At 40.6% G+C, this 20,799-nt stretch overlaps 3 protein-coding genes across 3 annotated transcripts; 1 reads left to right on the top strand and 2 right to left on the bottom strand.

Moving 5' to 3' along the window:
- Positions 1-3,448: 3,448 nt before the first annotated feature.
- Positions 3,449-6,506, bottom strand: stbd1 (starch binding domain 1). Its single transcript, XM_067258487.1, has 2 exons — positions 6,236-6,506; positions 3,449-5,855 (listed from the first exon to the last, which is right to left on the bottom strand). The coding sequence occupies exons 1-2, from the start codon at positions 6,501-6,503 to the stop codon at positions 4,216-4,218; spliced, it is 1,908 nt and encodes a 635-aa protein (XP_067114588.1). The 5' UTR covers positions 6,504-6,506; the 3' UTR covers positions 3,449-4,215.
- An 836-nt stretch (positions 6,507-7,342) lies between these two features.
- Positions 7,343-15,948, top strand: scarb2c (scavenger receptor class B, member 2c). The gene is made up of 12 exons (XM_067258194.1): positions 7,343-7,783; positions 8,264-8,421; positions 9,049-9,193; positions 9,357-9,548; positions 9,735-9,826; positions 10,075-10,194; positions 10,799-10,977; positions 11,176-11,294; positions 12,208-12,281; positions 13,741-13,792; positions 13,945-14,097; positions 14,351-15,948. The coding sequence occupies exons 1-12, from the start codon at positions 7,661-7,663 to the stop codon at positions 14,390-14,392; spliced, it is 1,449 nt and encodes a 482-aa protein (XP_067114295.1). The 5' UTR covers positions 7,343-7,660; the 3' UTR covers positions 14,393-15,948.
- Positions 15,927-20,732, bottom strand: LOC136964194 (liver-expressed antimicrobial peptide 2). Its single transcript, XM_067258195.1, has 3 exons — positions 20,667-20,732; positions 16,425-16,570; positions 15,927-16,347 (listed from the first exon to the last, which is right to left on the bottom strand). The coding sequence occupies exons 1-3, from the start codon at positions 20,730-20,732 to the stop codon at positions 16,311-16,313; spliced, it is 249 nt and encodes an 82-aa protein (XP_067114296.1). The 3' UTR covers positions 15,927-16,310.
- Positions 20,733-20,799: the final 67 nt, after the last annotated feature.

Below are 20,799 nucleotides of genomic sequence, written 5' to 3' on the forward strand. Positions count from 1 at the left end.
TAAAGAGACTGATATCAAATTATTTAATTTAACTTAAAGTTATCCTGGTCTAACAAGGGAACATTCCCCCAATCCAAGCATTACTTCTCAACATTGACATTAGCTTTTGCCAACAGCCCCACCTGCTGTACAAAGAGCTACACTGTAGGTCATGGAGAGGTCTATAATGATTAGGGTACAGCATAATTATATTTGAAAGGCGTAAGTAGGGAGGGATCACACCATGTCCTGTACGCTACTCAAGAAATCTGACAGAGCCTGCGCTGGAGCAGTGCATTTGGGAAATGTGACATCATTGACTAAGTGGCTCTAACTCCAGGTCATTTCTTGGAAACACTGATGTGTTCCCATTGCAGATTGAGCCCCTTTAAACAGAAATTTGGACATTGCATTTCATTGTACTTGAAACCATGGCACCAAAGGAATTCTTTTGGAGAGTCATACTGTTGGTTCTATTTGTGTGTCCTGTTTTTTTTTTCTTTTCACCGTGGTTCAGCTTTTTATAGACTGTCCCCACTGAAGGTCAGTGGTAGTCATAGCGATATTGCACTATGAGGAGTGGTATGTTTTATTAAAAGTCCTCCTCAAAGGCTGGTAACATTATGACACAGTACTCTACACAGTTCTTTAAAACAATGATCGACAAGAGATTCATAATATATGATTCAAATATTCTCAAATGTTCATATAATTTCCTTTGGAATTGTACCTGTTTTAGGGATTTCACACAGCAGTTATCTTCTACACACAACACATGCATGCAGCCACCCACACACACACACACAATGACTTGAGAAAAGTAAAAAAGTGCCACGTAAATGTGTCAGTTCTGTTCATCTCCACAGAGTGAAAGGGGTCAAATGGTCCGACAACAAGAATCTCACACTTCAATTTACAGCCTGTCCTTGTATGAGGAGATCACGGGCCGTCCAGCATGCCTCACTGAATGTCAACACTACTCTGTCCTGACCCAAGCTTTCAGCCAGCAAACTGACAAGTGTAACCGACACTACTGTGTCACTGATGTCTGCTCAGTAAGCTCAGTGTCCAAATAAAGGATTACCTTGAACACAGCCCCCCTATGAGCATGCACACTCTCCATTCTCAAATGAGCACAACAGATATTTCAGCAGACTATCAGACTACCTATCATCACTGTTGTACGGTCATACGTTTACGTCAAGTTTGTAGATGGTACAGATCAGGTGTCACCTTGGACAACACTCTTACCATCCCTTAAGAGTGTCAATGGAAACGAGGCAGTAAAGTAACAAACCAAAAATTGATTTCCAAACTTTGTAAATTAGGTTATTGAACTAATGCCATGAAAACAATCAAATCCTGCACTGCCCTTGAATGTTTCCCTTGCCCTTTGAGCTTTGTAAATACCATCAGGTCTCTCTCCAACAGCGATACAGACAACTCCCTTTCCCTTTGGTTCTCCAGCCAGGTTACTCAGGCCAAGGGGGAAGTGTACAACAAGGTTTAGCAGTTGGAGTCAGACCATAACACGCACCCACTCAGTGCAGATGAAATTAATCATTTACAGAGCTGGCAGAACACTTTAAGCATGCTCCACTCATGTCTCTCTCACAGAATTCATTAAAGATGAAGAGCTCTTCAAATAAAGGAATACACATACACATTCTCGTTTAACATGAACATCTAATGGAATGGATAGTTTTTTCCCCAATAGTGACTATTAGACCGTTTTCGGCTACCTACAGGTAATTGTTTTATCAGAAGCAGATTCAGGACGCATACATTTCAGATTTTCTATGTTGTTATAAACTCTTTATTTACAAATAATTTGCGGTACCTTATGTGACGCCAAAAAGAAGCAACTAAAAGGTTAGAGATTTTAGCCAGGCAACTTGACATTGAAATCAATGCATAACTCAAGAGCAGGTTTAAATCACATTGACATTTTCCATCTAAGACGGGAGTGGAAAGACCTCTGCATTGGATAAAGACTGCTTTTAAGGCAGAGAATAGAGTAATAAATCCTGCATGAACCTCCTCATCCAAAGCAGCCAGGTCTTTCAGAAAACATCAGGCCTAAATATTTTAAAACTACTGTAGTTAAGGGAAAAAAGACAGTATAGCAATGGGCTAGTTCCAATTATCAAAGTTTAACTATAAGAATATATAGTAGAGTATACACGCCGTGCAAATGTTTTTGCCAAGTCAATATTCTGATCTTATATTTTTTCCAAACACGTTTCCAGTTCCAAACCACATCAATCTAAATAACTGAGTATAATCAATTTCAGGTGATGCCAAATTGTTGATGAGGGAACCTGTGGCTTATAGAGGCAAACACCTTCAGTTCAGACATCCATAATTATTAGGCATATTTGTGATATAATATCAAGTGGTTTGTACAATAGTCAAGGTCACAAAAAACATGTTGAGAATAAAAGGCAAAAATCATCAGCAAAAGACCTGCGAAGAATTAAACGTGAAACCACCAGGAAACCTTTAGCATCCAGTGCCACCATTTTTCAGAAGTGAAACCTACCTGGAGACCATATCCAGAATTTTATTTTGGGGGGATCCCTTCTTAAAGTGAGAGGGGGGGGGTAAGCTATTAGAAATATGGGGTGGACATGTAAATGAGGAGGTCAACCCCCCCAGGCAGGGGGTGTGGGGGGGGGGGGTCGACCTGGCTACGCTACTGCTGGAGTCTTGAGAAGTTCAAGGTGTCAGGTTCTTAGTCTTTGATAGACTAGACAGCTGGGCCCGCGGCTGGTTCAACAATTAACACCGATTCAAGTCAAGCAACATCAATATGGGGGTGGAATAATATTGTCGGGCTGATATTATCGATGAGCTAGTTGCAGCTTTTCAGGTTGCAGATGGACTGAAGATGAACTGTTTAAAACTGCTGGCAGTTTCTGGAAGACACTTTCTTCAAAGAGTGGTCCAAGAATAAGTCATCAGCATTTAAGAAGACCTAAGATCTAAGTACTCCTGTTTGGCCTGCCAGTAGAGGCTTCAAAAATGACCTGGCCCCCTTATCCGATTTAAACCCAATTGAGAACTTGAGACAGATTTTCAGTGAGGTGAAACAATTTGAACAGCATCTGCGAAGCTGTGATGTCTGCTTCAGCTAAAATGAACAAAATAAAGACACTACTTCTATGGATGGGCAGCTCTGAAAAGGGTGGTTATACTGGCCACTGAATACTTTGAAAGGCCTAAGACAAGTTGATGTCTATTGTTAACTATTATTTGTTTCAACATGTTTCCTATTACACTTTGAAATAAGGAGAAAACCCTTTATACATTTACAAATTGCCTATTGATGCAGTGTTCCATCCCATAAAAAGGTTAGTGAAATAGAACCAGTTAGTTACATTAAAGCAATGCATTTCATATCTAGTTTGAAGATGCACTCAACAAAAGCAATATTTTTGTCAAGAAATCAGCATTGGCATTCATGTAAAATAGTTTTTATTGAATACACACACACACACACACACACACTACAACTTCACCTTAAGGACACAAGAGTAGCATGACACCACAATATTGCATAATTTTAGGAGAACATTAGCTCGAGACAATTCTATAAATTAGTGTTCAAAGAGAGAGAGAAAAAAAATAAAGTGACAACTTTTCAAAAATGAAAAAAATAAACAGCAAGAATTTTAACACCAAGGTGTAGGCACCACAATCAAACCTGCAAGGACAGAACATGAATTTAAACAAAAAGGAAACTTGGAAAAACATGAATATCAAAACGCTGACTTAGTGAAGTGGCAAAACAAGCACAGTTTAAGTAATAAAATAGGATATACCCGTTACTCCCCTCAGTAATTATAGCTGGGATTATTATTGCAATTTTCAAAAGTGCCTCTTGTGCATTATTGATTGCTGTACAGGAGTTTAATTCAAGCTTTGTACTGGAACTCCACAAGCAGTAACTGACATTAAGAGGTGCAAATTGCATATATTTGTATTATTGCTAAAGCATGGTTATCCCCAAGTAAAAGGCATTGAATTAGGAAACCTTTCTGTATAAAAATATGATTCTAATTGTCCTCGAAAGTTGCACTGATGTAAACCCTTGAATCATTTCAAAAGGACGTTTATGTAAGTAAACTAGGCTGCTAAAACAAATTAAACCGAGTTTGAACCATTTTCAATAGGAAGTAAATAAGTTCACTGAAATTTAACTGGGTTATTACATTTTACATCCCTGTCTTTTCCTCAGAGGTAGCCCCACCACTTGCGAACATGAACGTCTTGCCCATGGCCTGTCTCCAGGTGGCGATTGCTGCATTCCTCCCATCGTTTGACCCAACCATCCTCCACAAGGACGAACTTCCACTCCACCTGGCTGTCCGCAGGCAGGCTGACTGAGTTGGCCCAGAACCCATCCTTGGCCCTCTCCAGTGGAACATAGCTCTTCCAGCTCCCTAGCTCCTTCTGGTCGCCCGTCACGGCCAGGACTTGGCAAGGGGATGTGGTGAGGTAGTGCACACTGAAGCGCACGTGGATCATTTGGGGGAGGGGCTGAACAACCAGAACCTTCTTATTCCCTTCGTCTCCATCGGTTGAACCCGGGTCATTCATATCCCCTGGCATATTATTGGTGTCCTGTTCATCTCCTTGAAGGCATTTCCTCGCAGGTAGGGCTGCCAAGGGCGAGTTGGTCATTAAAGGGACTATCCTCATGGTCTCCTCTGTGATGTCGACAGTCATCCATTCATTGTTATCCATTGTGGCCTCCATGATGTTGATCTCCGTCTTCTCATAACATACCTCTTCCTCGGTATCCAAGCTCTTAACCATCTCTACTTTCTCAAACACCACAAGAGGATTTCTCCCCCTTGTTGGTTCCATAAATTGATCAACCATACTGGTAACTGTAACTCTAGCCTCTGTCAGCTCACTCAGTTGATTGTTAAAACCGGTCACTCTAGGCTCAAATATCTGCTCACCCATTTCATCAATAAGACCATTATGAACCTCCATTGGCGCACTCAACTGAACAAGACTATTTCTATCACTTTCTTCCAAGAGCTGGTTCAGTTGATCGATCACATTGACATGAAGACTGTCCTGGTTGGGATCTTCTTCCAGACTTTCATATGGCTTGTCCTTCAGTCGTGGTTGGTCAACCAGTGGTTCTTGGGGGCCAATCACCACCTCAGGCCAATCAATGTGTTGACTTATTGGGTCGTTGACACACTCATCAGGCAAGTACGCATCTAACACTTCACATTGTTTAACATATTCCACACATAAATGCATAAGCTGGTCTCTGTTGACATGTGGAATATGGGGACTACCATCCTCCACAATGGCACCAGTCTTCCAGGCCTTCTCCTTTGCCGTCAACTCATGACTGGAAATCTCCACTTCCTGATTCACATATACCTGGCCATGTTGAAGTCCTTCGAGATCACCGTCGCCATTCTCCAGCTCTGGGAGATGATCAGGTCCTTCCTCCGGCTCTCCTTTGTCTAAAGCATGGGGATGGTGTATTCCTGGCTCCTCTGTGTCAGTACTTTCACAACGCCAACACAGGCTAAACTCTTTCAGACTGTGCTGAGATTGACACTGCACTTCCATCCTGGATAGACATCCAGTTTCATTGGTCTTGCCACTTAAGGAACAGTCACTGGCTGGCTCCTGTTGGTCTGAATTATGGATAGCCTGGTTAGGTCTAGGACACCTCTCTGGCGGTTCACTGTTGTGTTCAGGTAAAAAGCCAGGATCATTCTCTTCAAGGGGCAGCCAATCAGCATCGTCATCTTCTGAGGCATCACTACTCCTATTGGTCTCCATAAGATTGCTTTCACTTTTGCTACACATCATCTCTGGCAGCCCCTCATCACTGGGCTCTGGAACAGAATGATGAAAATAGGGACGCGCATTAACAGGGCTACTGGATACATTACAACGCTCAAAACCATTTCAAATGTTTTCCGATTTGATAAGGATGGAGATTTATTGTACGGCTTGTGGTTTCACGTATTGGCTTAGCCTAACTCATTTAAAAAAATACTGCAACGTGTACTTTCAGTCACAGGCAACGACAAGCATTATAACATTGATATACTTAAGCACGTGTGCAGGTTTGAACGCCTACATCGCAACAGTTTACCTCACCACGCAGAACACATTATCAACCCCAGTACAAAATCTGCAGACGTCATTGATATTGTATCAATTTTAAAATGGTATAAACTGCATAAGGCTATGAACTAAATTGCATCTTTACCTGTTGACTCCACACTCGACTCGGTTTCCTCTTCTATCGGTGTTATCCCTTCTGGGTTTACTGCGTCTTTCTCCGTTACAAGCACGTTGCTACCAGCCTTTCTTCTTCTACTGCTTATGGTTCTGTATATGATGAATGCAGCCCATAAGGACAACATGGCAAAAACAGTCAAAGCCGCTGCCGGAGCATACCTTCCCATCAAAGAAAATAATGAAGTCAAATCACCGCGTCCTTCAAGAGCGACCGTTTTACTCTTCTTGATAGCCATTGTGTTTTTCAGCGATCAACACACCCGGTGTCTAAATTGAAGCAAATCTGGTGACCAATGTGCTGCTATTTCTCCTCTGCCTCGTGCACGTTGGAATGTGACCCCTTGTTGCGGCACAGCTCTGCATCAGGTGAGCTAGCTGCCAATTAAATTCGCTGCCTTGATCTCTGATTCAATCAAGACTTCTTCGATCTGAAAAGTACAGAAAACAATAGCGTAGTTGCCACATTTCACTTACATGAGCCTATATCAGAAGAGAGTAGGCTAATGCATAATTCAAATTATCTGGATCATGGACAATAATCCTTACTTTACAGTATAAGGGCCATCAAATACATGCTTTTTTGTGATTTATGTTAACAAATGTGATTTATGTATATCACATTTGTATCTCCACTTAAATGTTCTTATAGTCCCAACGGAAATAGGAAATTGGATGTGGTTTCGAATTTGGTTTCCAGTTGAAACAAATTATATTGTGATACAAATGCAGTATTGATTGTTACAAAATGTGCAAATACTTCCATCTAGTGGAAAGGTTGATAGTAGAGGGAACGCAATATGATCCACTTAATATTCTATCATTTTTACCTCCTGACTTCTTGGCCTACTGACTGTTCTAAACACGATAAATTAATACATACAGGCTAGTGGTTGTGTTACACGTGAACACAACCTGATCTTAGCTTTGTATTAGTAGACTATTTTAAGGAAAAAGCAGAGCCTGTTTAAGGATATATTAGACATTCTCTGGAAAAGGCATGATATCGTGATCGTGACGTGTAAACAAGTTGCATAGGTGATGTGTCACGTGAGGCAAAGATGGTGGTTAGTCGTCGGCTAAATGCATCTTAACACCTTTGTTTTTTTACTTATTCGCTTACGTTGATGATCCTATCATAGCCTTAACCCTTCTTGGTGGTTTATGGAACATGTTCTGCGCAAGACTGTACCTTAGATAGTTTAGGAAAAAGCACAGTATAATCTATAGAAGACTGGACCAAAAAGAGTTACCGTTGTAATGAGACAGAATTAGGGGCGGTTTTAGTCTTCTCGTTTATGGAAACAATCTTTGCGTTCTTGTCAAAACAAAACTAAAGCGTCATCTGGGTGACAATACAAGCACCCAAGCTAAAGGGCAACGCAACTTCTCAGCCATGTCAATGAAATTTTGCTGCATTTACAGTGTCGGATTCATTTCCATTCTACTTTTAATAACAGGAATTTCTTTAGTATTGGCAGAGGTTTTCCAAAATGTATTGTACTCGAGAATCGAAAAGGTAAGAGTACAGTAAGCTAATGCTATCCAACTACTAGCTCTAGCACTAAGCTAGAACTAGTTGACAGCTTTTCAGTGAAGCTAAATGTTCATAAAAATTAGCTTTTCATGGTCGCTATCTACAACCCACTGTTTTAAATGAGTAATTTTGTAATACAGCTGTGTGTTGTAGCCACGAACTAGTCATTTTGGTTGTACACATGTATTGTTTTAAACTAGTGCTATTCATTGACTTGGTCACATCTGGTATGATTTAGGCGTTAAATCTAGCATGATTGAATACTTTTTCATGCAATCGAGTGCCATAATGGCTTGGAACCAACCAAAACAAGTGTTCCAAGTGCAAGTATTGTATGGCTATTAATCAGGATCAAATACCAGATATGTTTTATCTGCAGAACCTATCTTGTATTGAATGTGAGCCACAGATGTAGTTGCTAGCTCGTTTATATGGACTGACGTACTGCACGCGGATCCCCAGGAAATCGTGCTGAGAAATGGAACTGAGGCGTTCGATGCGTGGGAAAACCCCCCTCCTCCTGTCTACATGCAGTTCTACTTCTTTAATTTGACCAATCCGTTAGAGGTGCTTGATGGAGACAGGCCTGCTGTGGTTGAGATAGGACCCTACACATACAGGTGAGATGAGAAGTATCACCTAAACTCTAATTGTCCTCTGTACAGTGCACCCTTCATTGACTTCTCTCATTCTCTTGCACTTCATGTTCAATTCACAGCCTCCTTGTTGATATAACAGGAATATATGGAATCGCCTTACAAAAGGCAAGAGGGAATATTTTATTCAGTCTCGATTGATCCATGCACGTTTACTTGTATTCAGGGGCAAGTGACTGTGGAACAGGGTTTGAACAACAACATTTGCAGGGATATGGAAGGGAACCAAGACTAACTGTGGTTGTTAGGGATGACAAGCACTTTTATTGTGCAATTGTTTCGTTGCAGCAGTCATGTGATTCCTCCCTTTCACACTTTCACCCGTTATTTGCGGCCCCATTGTACAGTAGTCTTAAAAGACCTTACTGAGTATCTTTTATATCAATAACTATACCATCATATGAACAGCACGGAAGGTTTTCAAATACGCCACTGGTTCTGCATTTGTTTACTAGGTCAATGACATTTTAAAAACGTTATCGTTCTGTTTTATGTTCTTTTCTAGTCTGCCTCACCAGCACATTACCCAAGTATGCTATATCAGCATATTTTTCCATAACCAACTATCCTAACTTTCGTTAACTCACACAGGGAGTATCGGCCCATGGAGAACATTACCTTTCTCGAGAACGGGACGAAAGTATCGGCTGTGAATACAAAGACCTACATATTTGAGGCCAACATGTCCATAGGCCTAGAAAGTGACTTAATGAGGACAGTGAACATCCCAGCGTTGGTAGGTTTGCAGGAGCACTCTTGCTTATGTGTAAAGTAAAACCATGCATCTCTTTTCAAGTTGAACACTGTGACATGATGGTTACATGGAGGATCTGTCTAATGCACTCGACGCTTTTCTGCAGGAATTTTAAGCAGCCTGTTATATTTGTGTTTGTTCCTAGACCGTCATGGAGAAATTCAAGAATAATTCGATCATAGCCAATCTCATCATGGCGTACATGAAGTCCAATAATATTGGACTGTTCAGCACACACACTGTTGGAGAGCTACTGTGGGGATATGAGGATGGATTGCTCAAGGCTCTCAAATTGTTCCAGCCTGATTTAGATGATGTGTTTGGCCTCTTCTACAAGGTGTGCTTTGAACTTCTATTCACGCTTTATACAAGATTCACAATATCAACAAACTGCTTCTAAATCAGTGCCTTGTTTTTGATGACATATTACGCAGTTATAACTTCGGTGTTGATACTTTTCTACTCATTTTAAACAGAGGCATCGTTTTGAAGTGTGTTCTTTTGTTTTTTTCTCCTCGCTCAGACAAACGCGACCAATGACGGGGAGTATGTTTTCCGGACTGGCCAACAGGATTATAGGGACTTTGCCAAGGTGGAGCAGTGGAAAGGTCAAAGGTAAAGTCTCTCGTAAAGTTCAAGCTCCTGAGAATATAATAATTGATGAGGGGCAGTCTCATCAATAACAAACAATCTTGTTGTAACACTAGGCACCGTGTTACACCATAGGATGTACTGTCAATTGCAGAATGAGGGTCACTTCAGAAAGTATTTCATTGAGAAATTCAAAATGGACGAAGAAGTTTTTAGACTGAGGGAAGATAAGTGGAGTTGACGTGTGCTTGTTGATCTCCTTCCCTGGTCAGCTCTCTGCCGTGGTGGTCCACGTACGAGTGCAACATGATCAACGGCACCAACGGTGCCTCCTTCCATCCTGTCATCACCAAGAACGAGACGCTCTACATGTTCTCGTCGGACCTCTGCAGGTGGGAGTCCAGGCGCCGTTTCAACTCCCTCACACCTCCGACAACCCAGCACTCTGTAACTCGGTTACCCAACGCACTTTGTGGGACACCACTTCTGAGAGGATTCTGCTACCTCCCCAAAGGCAGTTAAATTTAGTGTTACTAAAAGTGTGTGACCCCTGGTCTGGTTTATTTCCCTCCATCTTTGACATGAACATCTCCGAGTTCATGCCTCACATAGCCAGTGGGATTTCTAGTGTTCCGTTTGCCCAAATTAAATGTATCCAGGCCTGCAACTTGGATTAAGGACACGGCCAGTCTGGCATTATCCTGTGGAATGAGGTCAATACTTAAGATAAGCTTTTAGTTTACTGAAACCCAGCTTTGGAAGCTCTTCAGGCTGTTTATTGTTGTGTATAAGACACATTGCTGACTCATGGAATAAACATGGCGAGAAAGTCAAAACTGTATAAAGTCAATGAGGATTGTGAATGTGCATCAAGCACTAGCTGTGTGACCTGAGAGCTAGTGGCTGGTAGCTGAGGTAAACTCAACCCCCATATTGGGGAACACTTGTTTGGATTCTACAAAGATGTGTGTGTTAGACCGTGTCTCCCTTCGTCAGGTCTCTGTTTGCCACGTTCGAGGAGGAGGTGAGTGTGAGGGGCCTCCCCGGCTACCGGTTCGTGCCACCCAGCCGGGTGTTTGCCAGCCCAACGGTGAACCCTGACAACGCAGGCTTTTGTGTGCCCCAGGGGAAATGTCTGTCCTCGGGTCTGCTCAACGTCAGTGTCTGCAAGCAGGGTGAGACACGGCTTCTGGAGCCTCCGTTTACGCTCTTCTACTCGACGAGCTTCATGATGGGGTTCATATCGGACTATTTTAAAATGCCTGAAATAATCCTTGTTGAAAGTACAAAGAATAATGCTGTCGGATCCGTTGTGCCATTCGAATGGTTGAGGTCTGGGAGGTAACTGGGATGTGGTCTCATCTCACCCCTAGGGGCGCCTATTATCATGTCGTCGCCACATTTCTACCAGGCAGATGAGAAGTACATCAACGGTGTCTTTGGGATGTATCCTAACAAGGAGCGGCATCAGACCACTATCGACGTGAACCCAGTAAGAGCCCTCCACTGTGAACATGAACCGGTAGTATCCTTGTGTTACCACTAGAGGGGGGGAACGACCCACCAACACATTCCCACAGTTCAACATTTCCTCAGCCTCAGCCCATTGGCTTGAGGGGATGGAAGGCGGTTGCAAATTGTGAGAGGTGCATTTTAACACGTTATCTTAATAACTATATTTTTATATCTATATATTTTTTTTGTTTCGTTGTTGGGAGTGTGGGCTTTTGTTAGATGCTGTCAGCTAATTATGTGTCATAATGTGATTTGGTACAAGTGCCTTTTTAATAATAATCATTGGTTATAAATTACAATATATAAAATGGAAACATATCAATAAGGTATCGAAATGTTCAAGTAATCGCTCCATACTTTCCATGTAACAAGGTGAGAAACACCCACACTGCTGTGGAGCATGTTGGAGTTGCCCCCCTGATAAACCCAGTTTTATAGCACTATTGTTGATGTTGGCAAGGGAGCTGGCTTGGACACTCAGGGTGCAGACATAATAAAGATTAACTGTTTATTTTTATTTTTTATATCATATACAATGTCTACCTGACCCGTGTTCGAAGTCAGACTAACCTCATGGAGAACTGGCATTTATTTAGTGTATGAAACTGTGAAAGCTTTTGCTGCCTGTTCAAAGTCCATGAGGACCTAAGGTCTCTTACTATGAGAGTCCAAGGCGGGAAGAGTTTGATATTGCTCCAAGCGCATCATTCATTTATTGACTGATCAGGTTTACTGTAACTCCTTTGGAAACATCACACGGATATTTAAGGACTCTATTCAACTTCAATGGATGTATTTAAAGCTAATAGTTCTAATGACATATTTTCAATGGGAATGAGACATTTGTTTCTTAAAAGGTGAAATGAAACAGTTGTGCTGTGTCCTCCCAGCTCACAGGTGTGATCCTACAGGCGGCCAAACGACTCCAGGTCAACGTCTTCGTTGAGAAAATCAGCGCGTTCAGGTAAACAGTCAGTTGGCTGAGCGGTGAGGGAGTCGGGCTAGTAATCCGAAGGTTGCCTGTTCGATTCCCGGTCATGCAAACTGACGTTGTGTCCTTGGGCAAGGCACTTCACCCTACTTGCTTCGGGGAGAATGTCCCTGTACTTACTGTAAGTCGCTCTGGATAAGAGCGTCTGCTAAATGACTAAATGTAAATGTAAATGTAAATGTAAACACCCACTCCCCGAGTCTTTATGGGGAAACAGCCCAAGTCTTCCTTGTAGGCAATCCCACTGTCCAACATAAGCAAGGTATCTGTTACACAGACAATGAGTTTGGGGAAAGACAAGGGACTTATGAACTAGTTGAGGTGAACTTTGTAAGACACTAATTGAGCAATTCAGAATTGGAAAAGGCAGAAGTATTTTTTTGACTTCACAGGAAGTGAAACCCAGACATTTTGGCCTCTGAACTCTGACATTACAGAGAGACGATGAATCATCTCAGTTTCTCTGAACTCTGCTTTTTCCAGAGAGATGGGGGCAGGGTCACATGTTTTGTGGTTTAGACCTGTGACGGTTACCATACGGTTGGTTGTCTCTTGTTGACCTGGATTGGTTGGAATCCTGTTTTTATTCCTTGAGGTCAGCTTTGACCAGAGAAGGCTCAGTTGACCCCGAGTGCCGATCTCCAAAATAGACCCAGGAACGCTTCTCTGTGACCATCTCTAGCATTCCTCTTACAAAAGGTTCCCTCACAGCGTAACATTTTGCTGACGTGTCATGAGTAGTATGGTAGATCAATCATGCCATCATCACTGAACCTTGGACAGTCAAAGCTCAGAGATGGCCAGGATTTAAACAAAACAATTAAGAGAACTACAGATCAAATAAGAGAGAGAGAGATTGAGGGTCTAAGAGAGAGGGTGAGTAAGTAAGAACAAAAGCACAATTATAATTGTATCATGGTTGTCTGAAGGCATTGTACTCTTTGTTTAGGCTGGGCTCTTTGCATATCCCTGTTTTAAAGCAACGTGACAAACAATATTTGAATTGCAAAAAAAAAAAAAAAAAAAAAAAAAAAAAACCTTCTGAAGTGTAGTCCAAAGTCGTTTGATATTTTACATGCTTTATTGCTATTTCTTTATTAGCCATTTTGTTGGAGGTAAGTGATGCACAAAGATAAAAGCTACTCTGGCCAACTCGAGGTGACGTGGCAGGGTCAGCTGACTGCATGTATCATAGACAGAACATCTACAACTCAACAAGGATACAAGTTTATAAAGACATTGCTTTGTAAATAAATATAAAAGTTTCCTTGTGTCGATAAAGTGATACGTTTTTTTTATTTGTATTTTTTAAATAAAATGTGTTCTGTTGTTAGTCAGTACTATGGTGTTACAGGTCAAACATGTCTGTTGTGAAAATCCCTTATCCTGTTTTTGTATCCCATCGTAATGTTGATACTTCTTTTCATTATAGCCAAACCGGAAATGTCGGAACAGTGGTGTTTCCTGTGCTGTTTCTCAATGAGGTAATAACCTCAATACCCATGCCTGTATAGAAAACGGTTTAACTTGGGCTAGAACAAAACATTCAACGGGGTATGTAGGTATTCCACAGCCAAAAGAATTCTCCTAGCTCTGATGTAGAACGTCAACATGATTTCCTTCAACTCCCCTGCAGAGTGTTGTCATCGACGAGGAGTCCGCTAAAAAGGTGCAGGTGGTGGTCACTCTGGGCAACGTGTTGGTCAACGTCCCCTTCATGCTGATTGGCGTGGGGATCCTCCTCGGGGCCATTTTCATGATGCTGATGTGTCGTCAGCAAGTCCCCAAGGTGAGAGGTCGTCACGGTGTAGGTAACTCGGCCATAAAGCTGTATGAAGGCTTGTGAGGTGTTCTGTTGTTCTAATGTTGTTCCACCAGCACCCAAGCCCTTCATAATTACATTTAATTATATTTTCATATATAGATTAGATTAGATATAATTATTTTTTCAACTCCAAAATAACACATAGCAAGTATACTGTTTTGCATGATTTGAAGACCAAACTATGTTTTGGCTGTTTTTTTCTCTTGTCCTTCTCCAGAGCACCCCTGCTGAGCGCCAGCCTCTGCTTGGTTCATCCTAGCTCCACAGTCCGTGTAGTCATGGCTGAACACGTCAGATTTCTGCTATAACCTGCCACAAACTTTGGAATCACTACATGATATACAGTATTATAAGTAGGTGACTGAAAGGTCAACCTCCTGTTCTAGGTGTATATACTCTAATGTTATCATTAACTCTCTAACATTTCCATATTGTATATCTGATTGCTTAGTTCAAATGCCAATTTTATTTGAAACCAATTGTAAGGCAACAGTTCTGAAATGTTTATAGGAGACCTGTTTTGACATGAATAGTGTCCCCCCCTGAATCCCGTCTGTCAGCAAACAGGACAAATGATTCCAAATCAACCGTACAGAAACTTCAAGTAAGAAATGCTCAAACTGAAACAAAGTTTACCCAAAAACCCGATATAATGGTGAAGGTTTAGGGAAGAGGTTAAGAGATTATTGATACGATACTGTGTGTTAGGGTGTGTGTGTGTGTATGAGATGATTGAAGTGATGATGTGTGTGTGAGGATATTTGGGGGAGTTTATTTTCAGTATGATCTTGCCATCTCATAGATGGCAAGCGTATAGGCCGGCTGTCAGGATCAGGTCTGACTGTCAGAGATTGCTAATGAAATTGCACTGTACTGTATGATATCAGACAGTCAGCAAGATCTTGAAATGTGACAAAATAAGTTCACTTTTGTTCCACTGTGGCCCAGTGTACTTGTTACACAACCACAGTAATGTCACTTTTTAATATTTTTATACTACTGGTTTGCAGGCTCAGCAGCCCGATGATGGGATTTGTCAAAATGTTGTTAAATAAGTTGATTTTATTTTATTGCCACTATGAGTTATGTATGCAATTCCAAGTGAACATCCATATCGGTGTGTTCGATGCCATAAGATAAATTTGGTCCTTTGTTTAGTTACCCACTGAACGAGCTAACCACTTATCAATTAAGGAAATTATAGGCATACATGTTTCCTGAGAACTTTTGAATGAATGCATTCAGATCACTGATGTTATGATGAGAGTGTGAGGCCAACAAAATGGTTGATTGTTGAACACATTGAAGAAGTTATCCTGTAATGTACTGATATATGTATGAGTCCTCTGCACTGAAAAAAATTTACCCTGATCGAACATTTTACCTCCAAGTAAGGATGTGGTCAGTTTTGTAGTGAGTAACTGGCAGGTTTTCTATTTGTAAAAACACAACAGTGGACGTAATTAGAATGTGAACATTTGTCACTACACTACAGCAATTAGAATTTGGGGGCTTCTACCTATTCATACTTCATTACTGTTTTGGGTTTTAATGTTATTGCTCCATTCAGTATCCCATGTTTGTTTAACAAAATAATCTTTATTGTCTTAAATGCTTCAGGATATGTATTTATCTAGCATGTCGTAATTCTGCTCTGTTAAAAGAACTGTACTTTTTCTACAAACATAAAAATGCATCTGCACAAGTTTTACAATATTTACAATCTCTCCAGCATGTAACATATTTACAAATAAATACAGGCTCCATTGCCACACATTTTACAAACGGCATATCAATAAACTCAATGTACTTCAAGTTGTTTCTGTTATGTCTGTATTTCCTTCATCAAACATTGTAGATCAGACAGATAAAGTAACATCCAGTGGTTTAGTGCTGTTACTGATAAGACACGTGGATATTGATCTTTGGTACGTACAGGGACAACAGCTTGTTTGCTTGAGACAATGCTGTACCTGGTACAAAACTGTGATCAGTAAGTGTGTGAGAATGGTTAACCAGACAGTTCAGAAAGCAGCATTTTTCCTGTTTCGTTTTTGGACATCGCTTCCTCTGCTCATGCATAATCAGTCATTGTTCTCCAGTTTTCCATTATTTGGTTGAAATTATATTTCTTCCATACTGGGTGATTAGCCTTGAGATTCATTTCTTGCAGATGTTTAAGAGGAAAAGACACGAAAACTGCAGACATTTCTCCTGTGGAAGCAAACAGCATGCATGAAATACAAGCCCATATTGCAATCAAACCGTGTTTTTATAGGCACAAGATTTACCTGCAGTATTTGGTTCCGCACTCAGAGGGCTCCCTGCAGCTGGCTCCAACAGGCTTCAGGGTGTTCCATCTCCACAGCAAAGAACGTTTGGCCCGGTGGACGAGACCAGCCGTGGACCACTCCCCCAGTAATGGAGCGGCCCGCACCTGGATGGACCAGCAGGACAACCTACCGTCAGCCTCACAGTCTTACTGCCCATTACATGTCATCTACTACACTTGACACCTCGTCTGACCTACTGTACATGACCCCTCTACTGTACACAACATCTATATTCTACTATACAGGACAACTCCACATAACATCTCAACTGTACATGACACCTCTACTGTACACAACATCTATATTCTACTATACAGGACAACTCCACATAACATCTCAACTGTACATGACACCTCTACTGTACACAACATCTATATTCTACTATACATGACACCTCTACATGACATCTCAATTATACATGACACCTCCTATACTGAGCCTGACATAATCTCTACTGTACATAACATCTATACTCTTCTGACCCAAGCTAAACAGGCACTACTAACAGTGGACCTCATTCACCAATATCTTCCTAAGTTATTTCTTAAACTTGTTCTTAAGAAAGTTCCTAAGAGAAATCTATGTGTGATTCATGACGTTTTCTTAAACAGCAGAATTGTTCGCAGGTGTGTTCTTAGAATGATGAATCCCAATATGTCGTAAGTTTAAAGCTTGTGCCCCGTTGCTCCTATTTAGCATAGGTAAACGCCCCGTTAATTCCCATAAAAGAGCATGCGATGGCAGGGCCGTGTGCACACTCAGAGAAATTTCCAAAAGACGTGGTAAAAACGGTGGAGGCCTCGACAAAAGACAGAAAAACTTTAGTAATTCTGAAGTGGAGGTACAGCTGCAAGAAGTTAGCGACAAACGACACAGCATATATAGCGTCAGCGGTGGATAAAGCAGTAAATAAAGCCGATGCATGGAATGCAATTACTCATGCAGTGAACGCTGTATCTGGAGAAGGGTGCAGAACTGATGAAGTGAAAAATAAATGGTTTAACTTTAATCTGAATTCTTACAGTTTTTCTCAGTCGCTTTGGTGCATTTCTCACATCACTATTTACATTTGCACAACAGTTAGTTCAACCTCCACAACATGTAGTCATTTGTGCACATCATAGCAGCAGTTTCTCATTCCTTCCAACAAATTGCAAATGCGTTTGGACATGCATCAATTGCTTTCATACAACTCTCTGCTGTTTTATAACATTATCATTTGCTTATGTCAGTCAAAATTAACTATACTTGTGAATGCTGAATAGTCATTCTATATAAAACTAATAGTCCTCATTTCATTGTTTGAGTCATTATATACAAAAATGTTGAACTAGTTGTCAAAATCTGTCAAGCAAATTTTACAAAGTTTAAAAAAAATGTAAACACATTTTTTCCTGAAAATGTCTCCTAAATTGAAGAATTTCTCTCAGGTGAATCTCAGCTTTCACTGATGAGAAGGAGTGTGTGAAGCATCAGTTGCAGCCAATGATAAGCCACTTCTCTACAATCACTGTCAGAGCTGAGTCCCATAAACCCCCACTTTACAAGCACATATGAACCAAGCAGGACATACTGTGTACCATTTCTACAATACTGTGACACAGAAATGGAAGGTCAGCCTCGAGGAAAAGGGGTGAGGGTGCGGGGAGGAAGGGGACAAAACAGGGGAAGAGGAAGAAGAGGCCAAGTACATAGGCGGATCTCGATGTTGTTGTTGCATGTTGTATTGCAATATTGTTTACCGTTGTGCACAGCTGTACCCAAAGGGAGTTTATTTTTGTTATAAATAAGGGTGTATTTTTTAGTTTGCACAATGCTGTGAACAAATTAGAATTGGAAAGAGCATATGCAGTAAAAATGTGAAACATACATATTCAGTGTCTTGTACTCATTTACCTCCGTAAATACAGTAATGTGTAACTTTACTGTATTTTTCAAATAGCTGTGCAAATAGTATATAGTGCTGTCTTGAGCATTTTCAGGTAGTGTCACCAAGATCTGACTTTTTTGCATTGGAAAACATTTACAGAGTAAACTGTCATAATGAAAACATGACAAAGCCATTTGACTATCTTGTTCATAAACAATGGTGTCAGGACTTTTCATCTTGATGACACTGACACTTTCATTGACATGAATACTTGCTTTTGAGGAATGAGCTATCCATTTTGAGCAAGTGACACGCTTTTGCAGGTTATCAACTAGGTTTTTCAGTTTGTACTAATTGTTTTGAGAACTGCATTAACTGTTGTGCAAATGTAAATAGTGATGTGAGAAATGCACCAAAGCTACTGAGAAAAACTGTAAGCAAAAAAACATAGCTTAGAAATCAGTTGACTGTTACAAATATCCATGAGGACTGCTCTTTGTAGCCTAAAGCGTTCCAACAGGTAGCCTACTCGTCGCTCTCTGCAAATAAATCAGTATGGTCAAGGAAGATGTGTTCCCTCCTCAGGGAACGATCTGCAAAATTTTGCAGCAGCAATAAATACGCAATTGTGTGGTGAAGTCCTAGTGTGCGGAATAAGCCTACTTTGGGCCTATAAATACCGTGATAAGTCACCTATTATTGGATGGCAACGTTCCCTGTTAACATAATTGATTTGAATTGAAGGCAAAGCAAGGCTAGTTTACAGTTTTTTTACAATCGCTATCTTTTCAATACATCTAACAAGTTTCCTTAACTCTTAATGCACCAACACACCTACCACGCACAATTGGCAAAACTGTTAATTTCATGCTAAAAATCACAGATTGTAAACTAAACTCGAAAACTCATTTTCATAACACAAAAATACACTAAACAATACACCATGTCTACCAAAACACTAACACACGTTCTCTTTCAACAGGAACATTTAATCAATCATAGCACATGTCATAAAAAAACACTAACATCAGATGAAATTACAGAAACTGCATTCTATTATACAGTATATGTGTCAGGTCTCACAGTATATGGATCATAGATTGTGTTTTGCAATGCAGTTTCTTTTGAAGCCTCTTTACATTTTGTTTTGTTGGGTTTAGTAAATGCATGCATTTTGTTTCTTTTGTTGCATAAATTCAGAACAAAAAATGAATGACCCATCTCAGAGTAGCTTTATAGAATGTACGATTACTGTATTGAAAAAAAGAAGACAGAAACATAATTGCTGCAATAAAGGCTTCAGTTGCAACAAGACATTACTGCAATAAATATGCAATATAACTGCCATTTACTATATTTCATCAGTTACCCTAGCTCTAGCCCTTCTCTGAGCACCACCACACATTCTAACTCCTCTCTCTTGCCCCATTCCTCTCCCTTGTCCTGGTACTTGTCTTCCTCTCCCTCGTGCAGGCATTACATATTCTTTCTTTCTTCGTGCTTCTCTGTATTGTTCTTTTTCCACATGATGTTATCTGTTCCAACATACAGTGTCAAAGCATTGGTAAAATGGGCAGTAAAAATCGATTGTTTTGGTCTTGGTTGAGCTTGTGTGTAAAAGAAGTTCAAGCATTTAAGATTTGAGTTTATTCTATGAATTTTGTGTCAGAGCAACAAGAAATGTGTTAATTGTATAGCCAACACAGATGGATGTTGTGCTAACTGTGTCAAGAGTTTAGGAAACTTGTAAAAAGTATTGAAAACATTGTCATAGCGATTGTAAAATACTGTATTTATATAGGCCTAGCACAATTCACACACAATGGAAATTCCAAGTGCTTTACAAATGAGCAGAAGTGTAAGTGTAGTGTGTATTTATAAAAACAAAACAAAAAAATATGTGTAAAATTATGAAAATTATTAGTTGTAAAATTATAAAGGAGAGAAATATTCAATTTTAAATTAGAACGGACGAAAAAGGTATAAATACTTATTTTGCGCAAACATGTCAGCTCAATTGTGCGTAAGAGTGCTCTTGGGTGTGCGTAAATTCTGTTCTTACCTAAGAACAAATCCCAAATAAGAAAACATTAGTGAATGCCAGAAGATCTTCATGAAAACTGCGTAAGTGGGGTTTGAGAACAAATTTGTTCGTAAGAACATTTGGTGAATGAGGCCCAGTGATCGCTGTAGCGGATATCATTCAATACAGCCTGAAGAAAAGAACGTGAACAACACTTCCGTTTTCTCTCCTGTTCCCAGGTAGAACGCCAGCATCTCAGAGACAAAGAACAAACATAAGCTCTATCATCGCTTCAGAAGTCACCTACCTCAATGGTGCAGACCAGACTCAGGAGAACAAACCATACTAGTAACTGGTGCTGGGCTGTAGTCATGGTGAGGGGATCTTAGAGGAGTCAGGATTCTAAGGGATATCCAGTGGGAGTGCAGTGGTACCAGGCC

The sequence above is a fragment of the Osmerus mordax genome, chromosome 20 (assembly GCF_038355195.1).
Source record: "Osmerus mordax isolate fOsmMor3 chromosome 20, fOsmMor3.pri, whole genome shotgun sequence".
NCBI classification, from domain to species: domain Eukaryota; kingdom Metazoa; phylum Chordata; class Actinopteri; order Osmeriformes; family Osmeridae; genus Osmerus; species Osmerus mordax.

Bases quoted from the DNA above. Each gene is read 5' to 3' on its own strand.
- stbd1 (XM_067258487.1), bottom strand. From the start codon at position 6,503: ATGGCTATCAAGAAGAGTAAAACGGTCGCTCTTGAAGGACGCGGTGAT. The intron at 5,856-6,235 runs GTAAAGATGCAA...ATTCTGTTCCAG, and splicing joins GTCGAGTGTGGAGTCAACAG to AGCCCAGTGATGAGGGGCTG.
- scarb2c (XM_067258194.1), top strand. From the start codon at position 7,661: ATGTCAATGAAATTTTGCTGCATTTACAGTGTCGGATTCATTTCCATT. The intron at 10,195-10,798 runs GTGGGAGTCCAG...TCCCTTCGTCAG, and splicing joins TTCTCGTCGGACCTCTGCAG to GTCTCTGTTTGCCACGTTCG. The intron at 10,978-11,175 runs GTGAGACACGGC...TCTCACCCCTAG, and splicing joins CGTCAGTGTCTGCAAGCAGG to GGGCGCCTATTATCATGTCG.
- LOC136964194 (XM_067258195.1), bottom strand. From the start codon at position 20,732: ATGACTACAGCCCAGCACCAGTTACTAGTATGGTTTGTTCTCCTGAGT. The intron at 16,571-20,666 runs GTAGGTGACTTC...TGGTCCATCCAG, and splicing joins GTCTGGTCTGCACCATTGAG to GTGCGGGCCGCTCCATTACT. The intron at 16,348-16,424 runs GTAAATCTTGTG...TTGCTTCCACAG, and splicing joins TGCGGAACCAAATACTGCAG to GAGAAATGTCTGCAGTTTTC.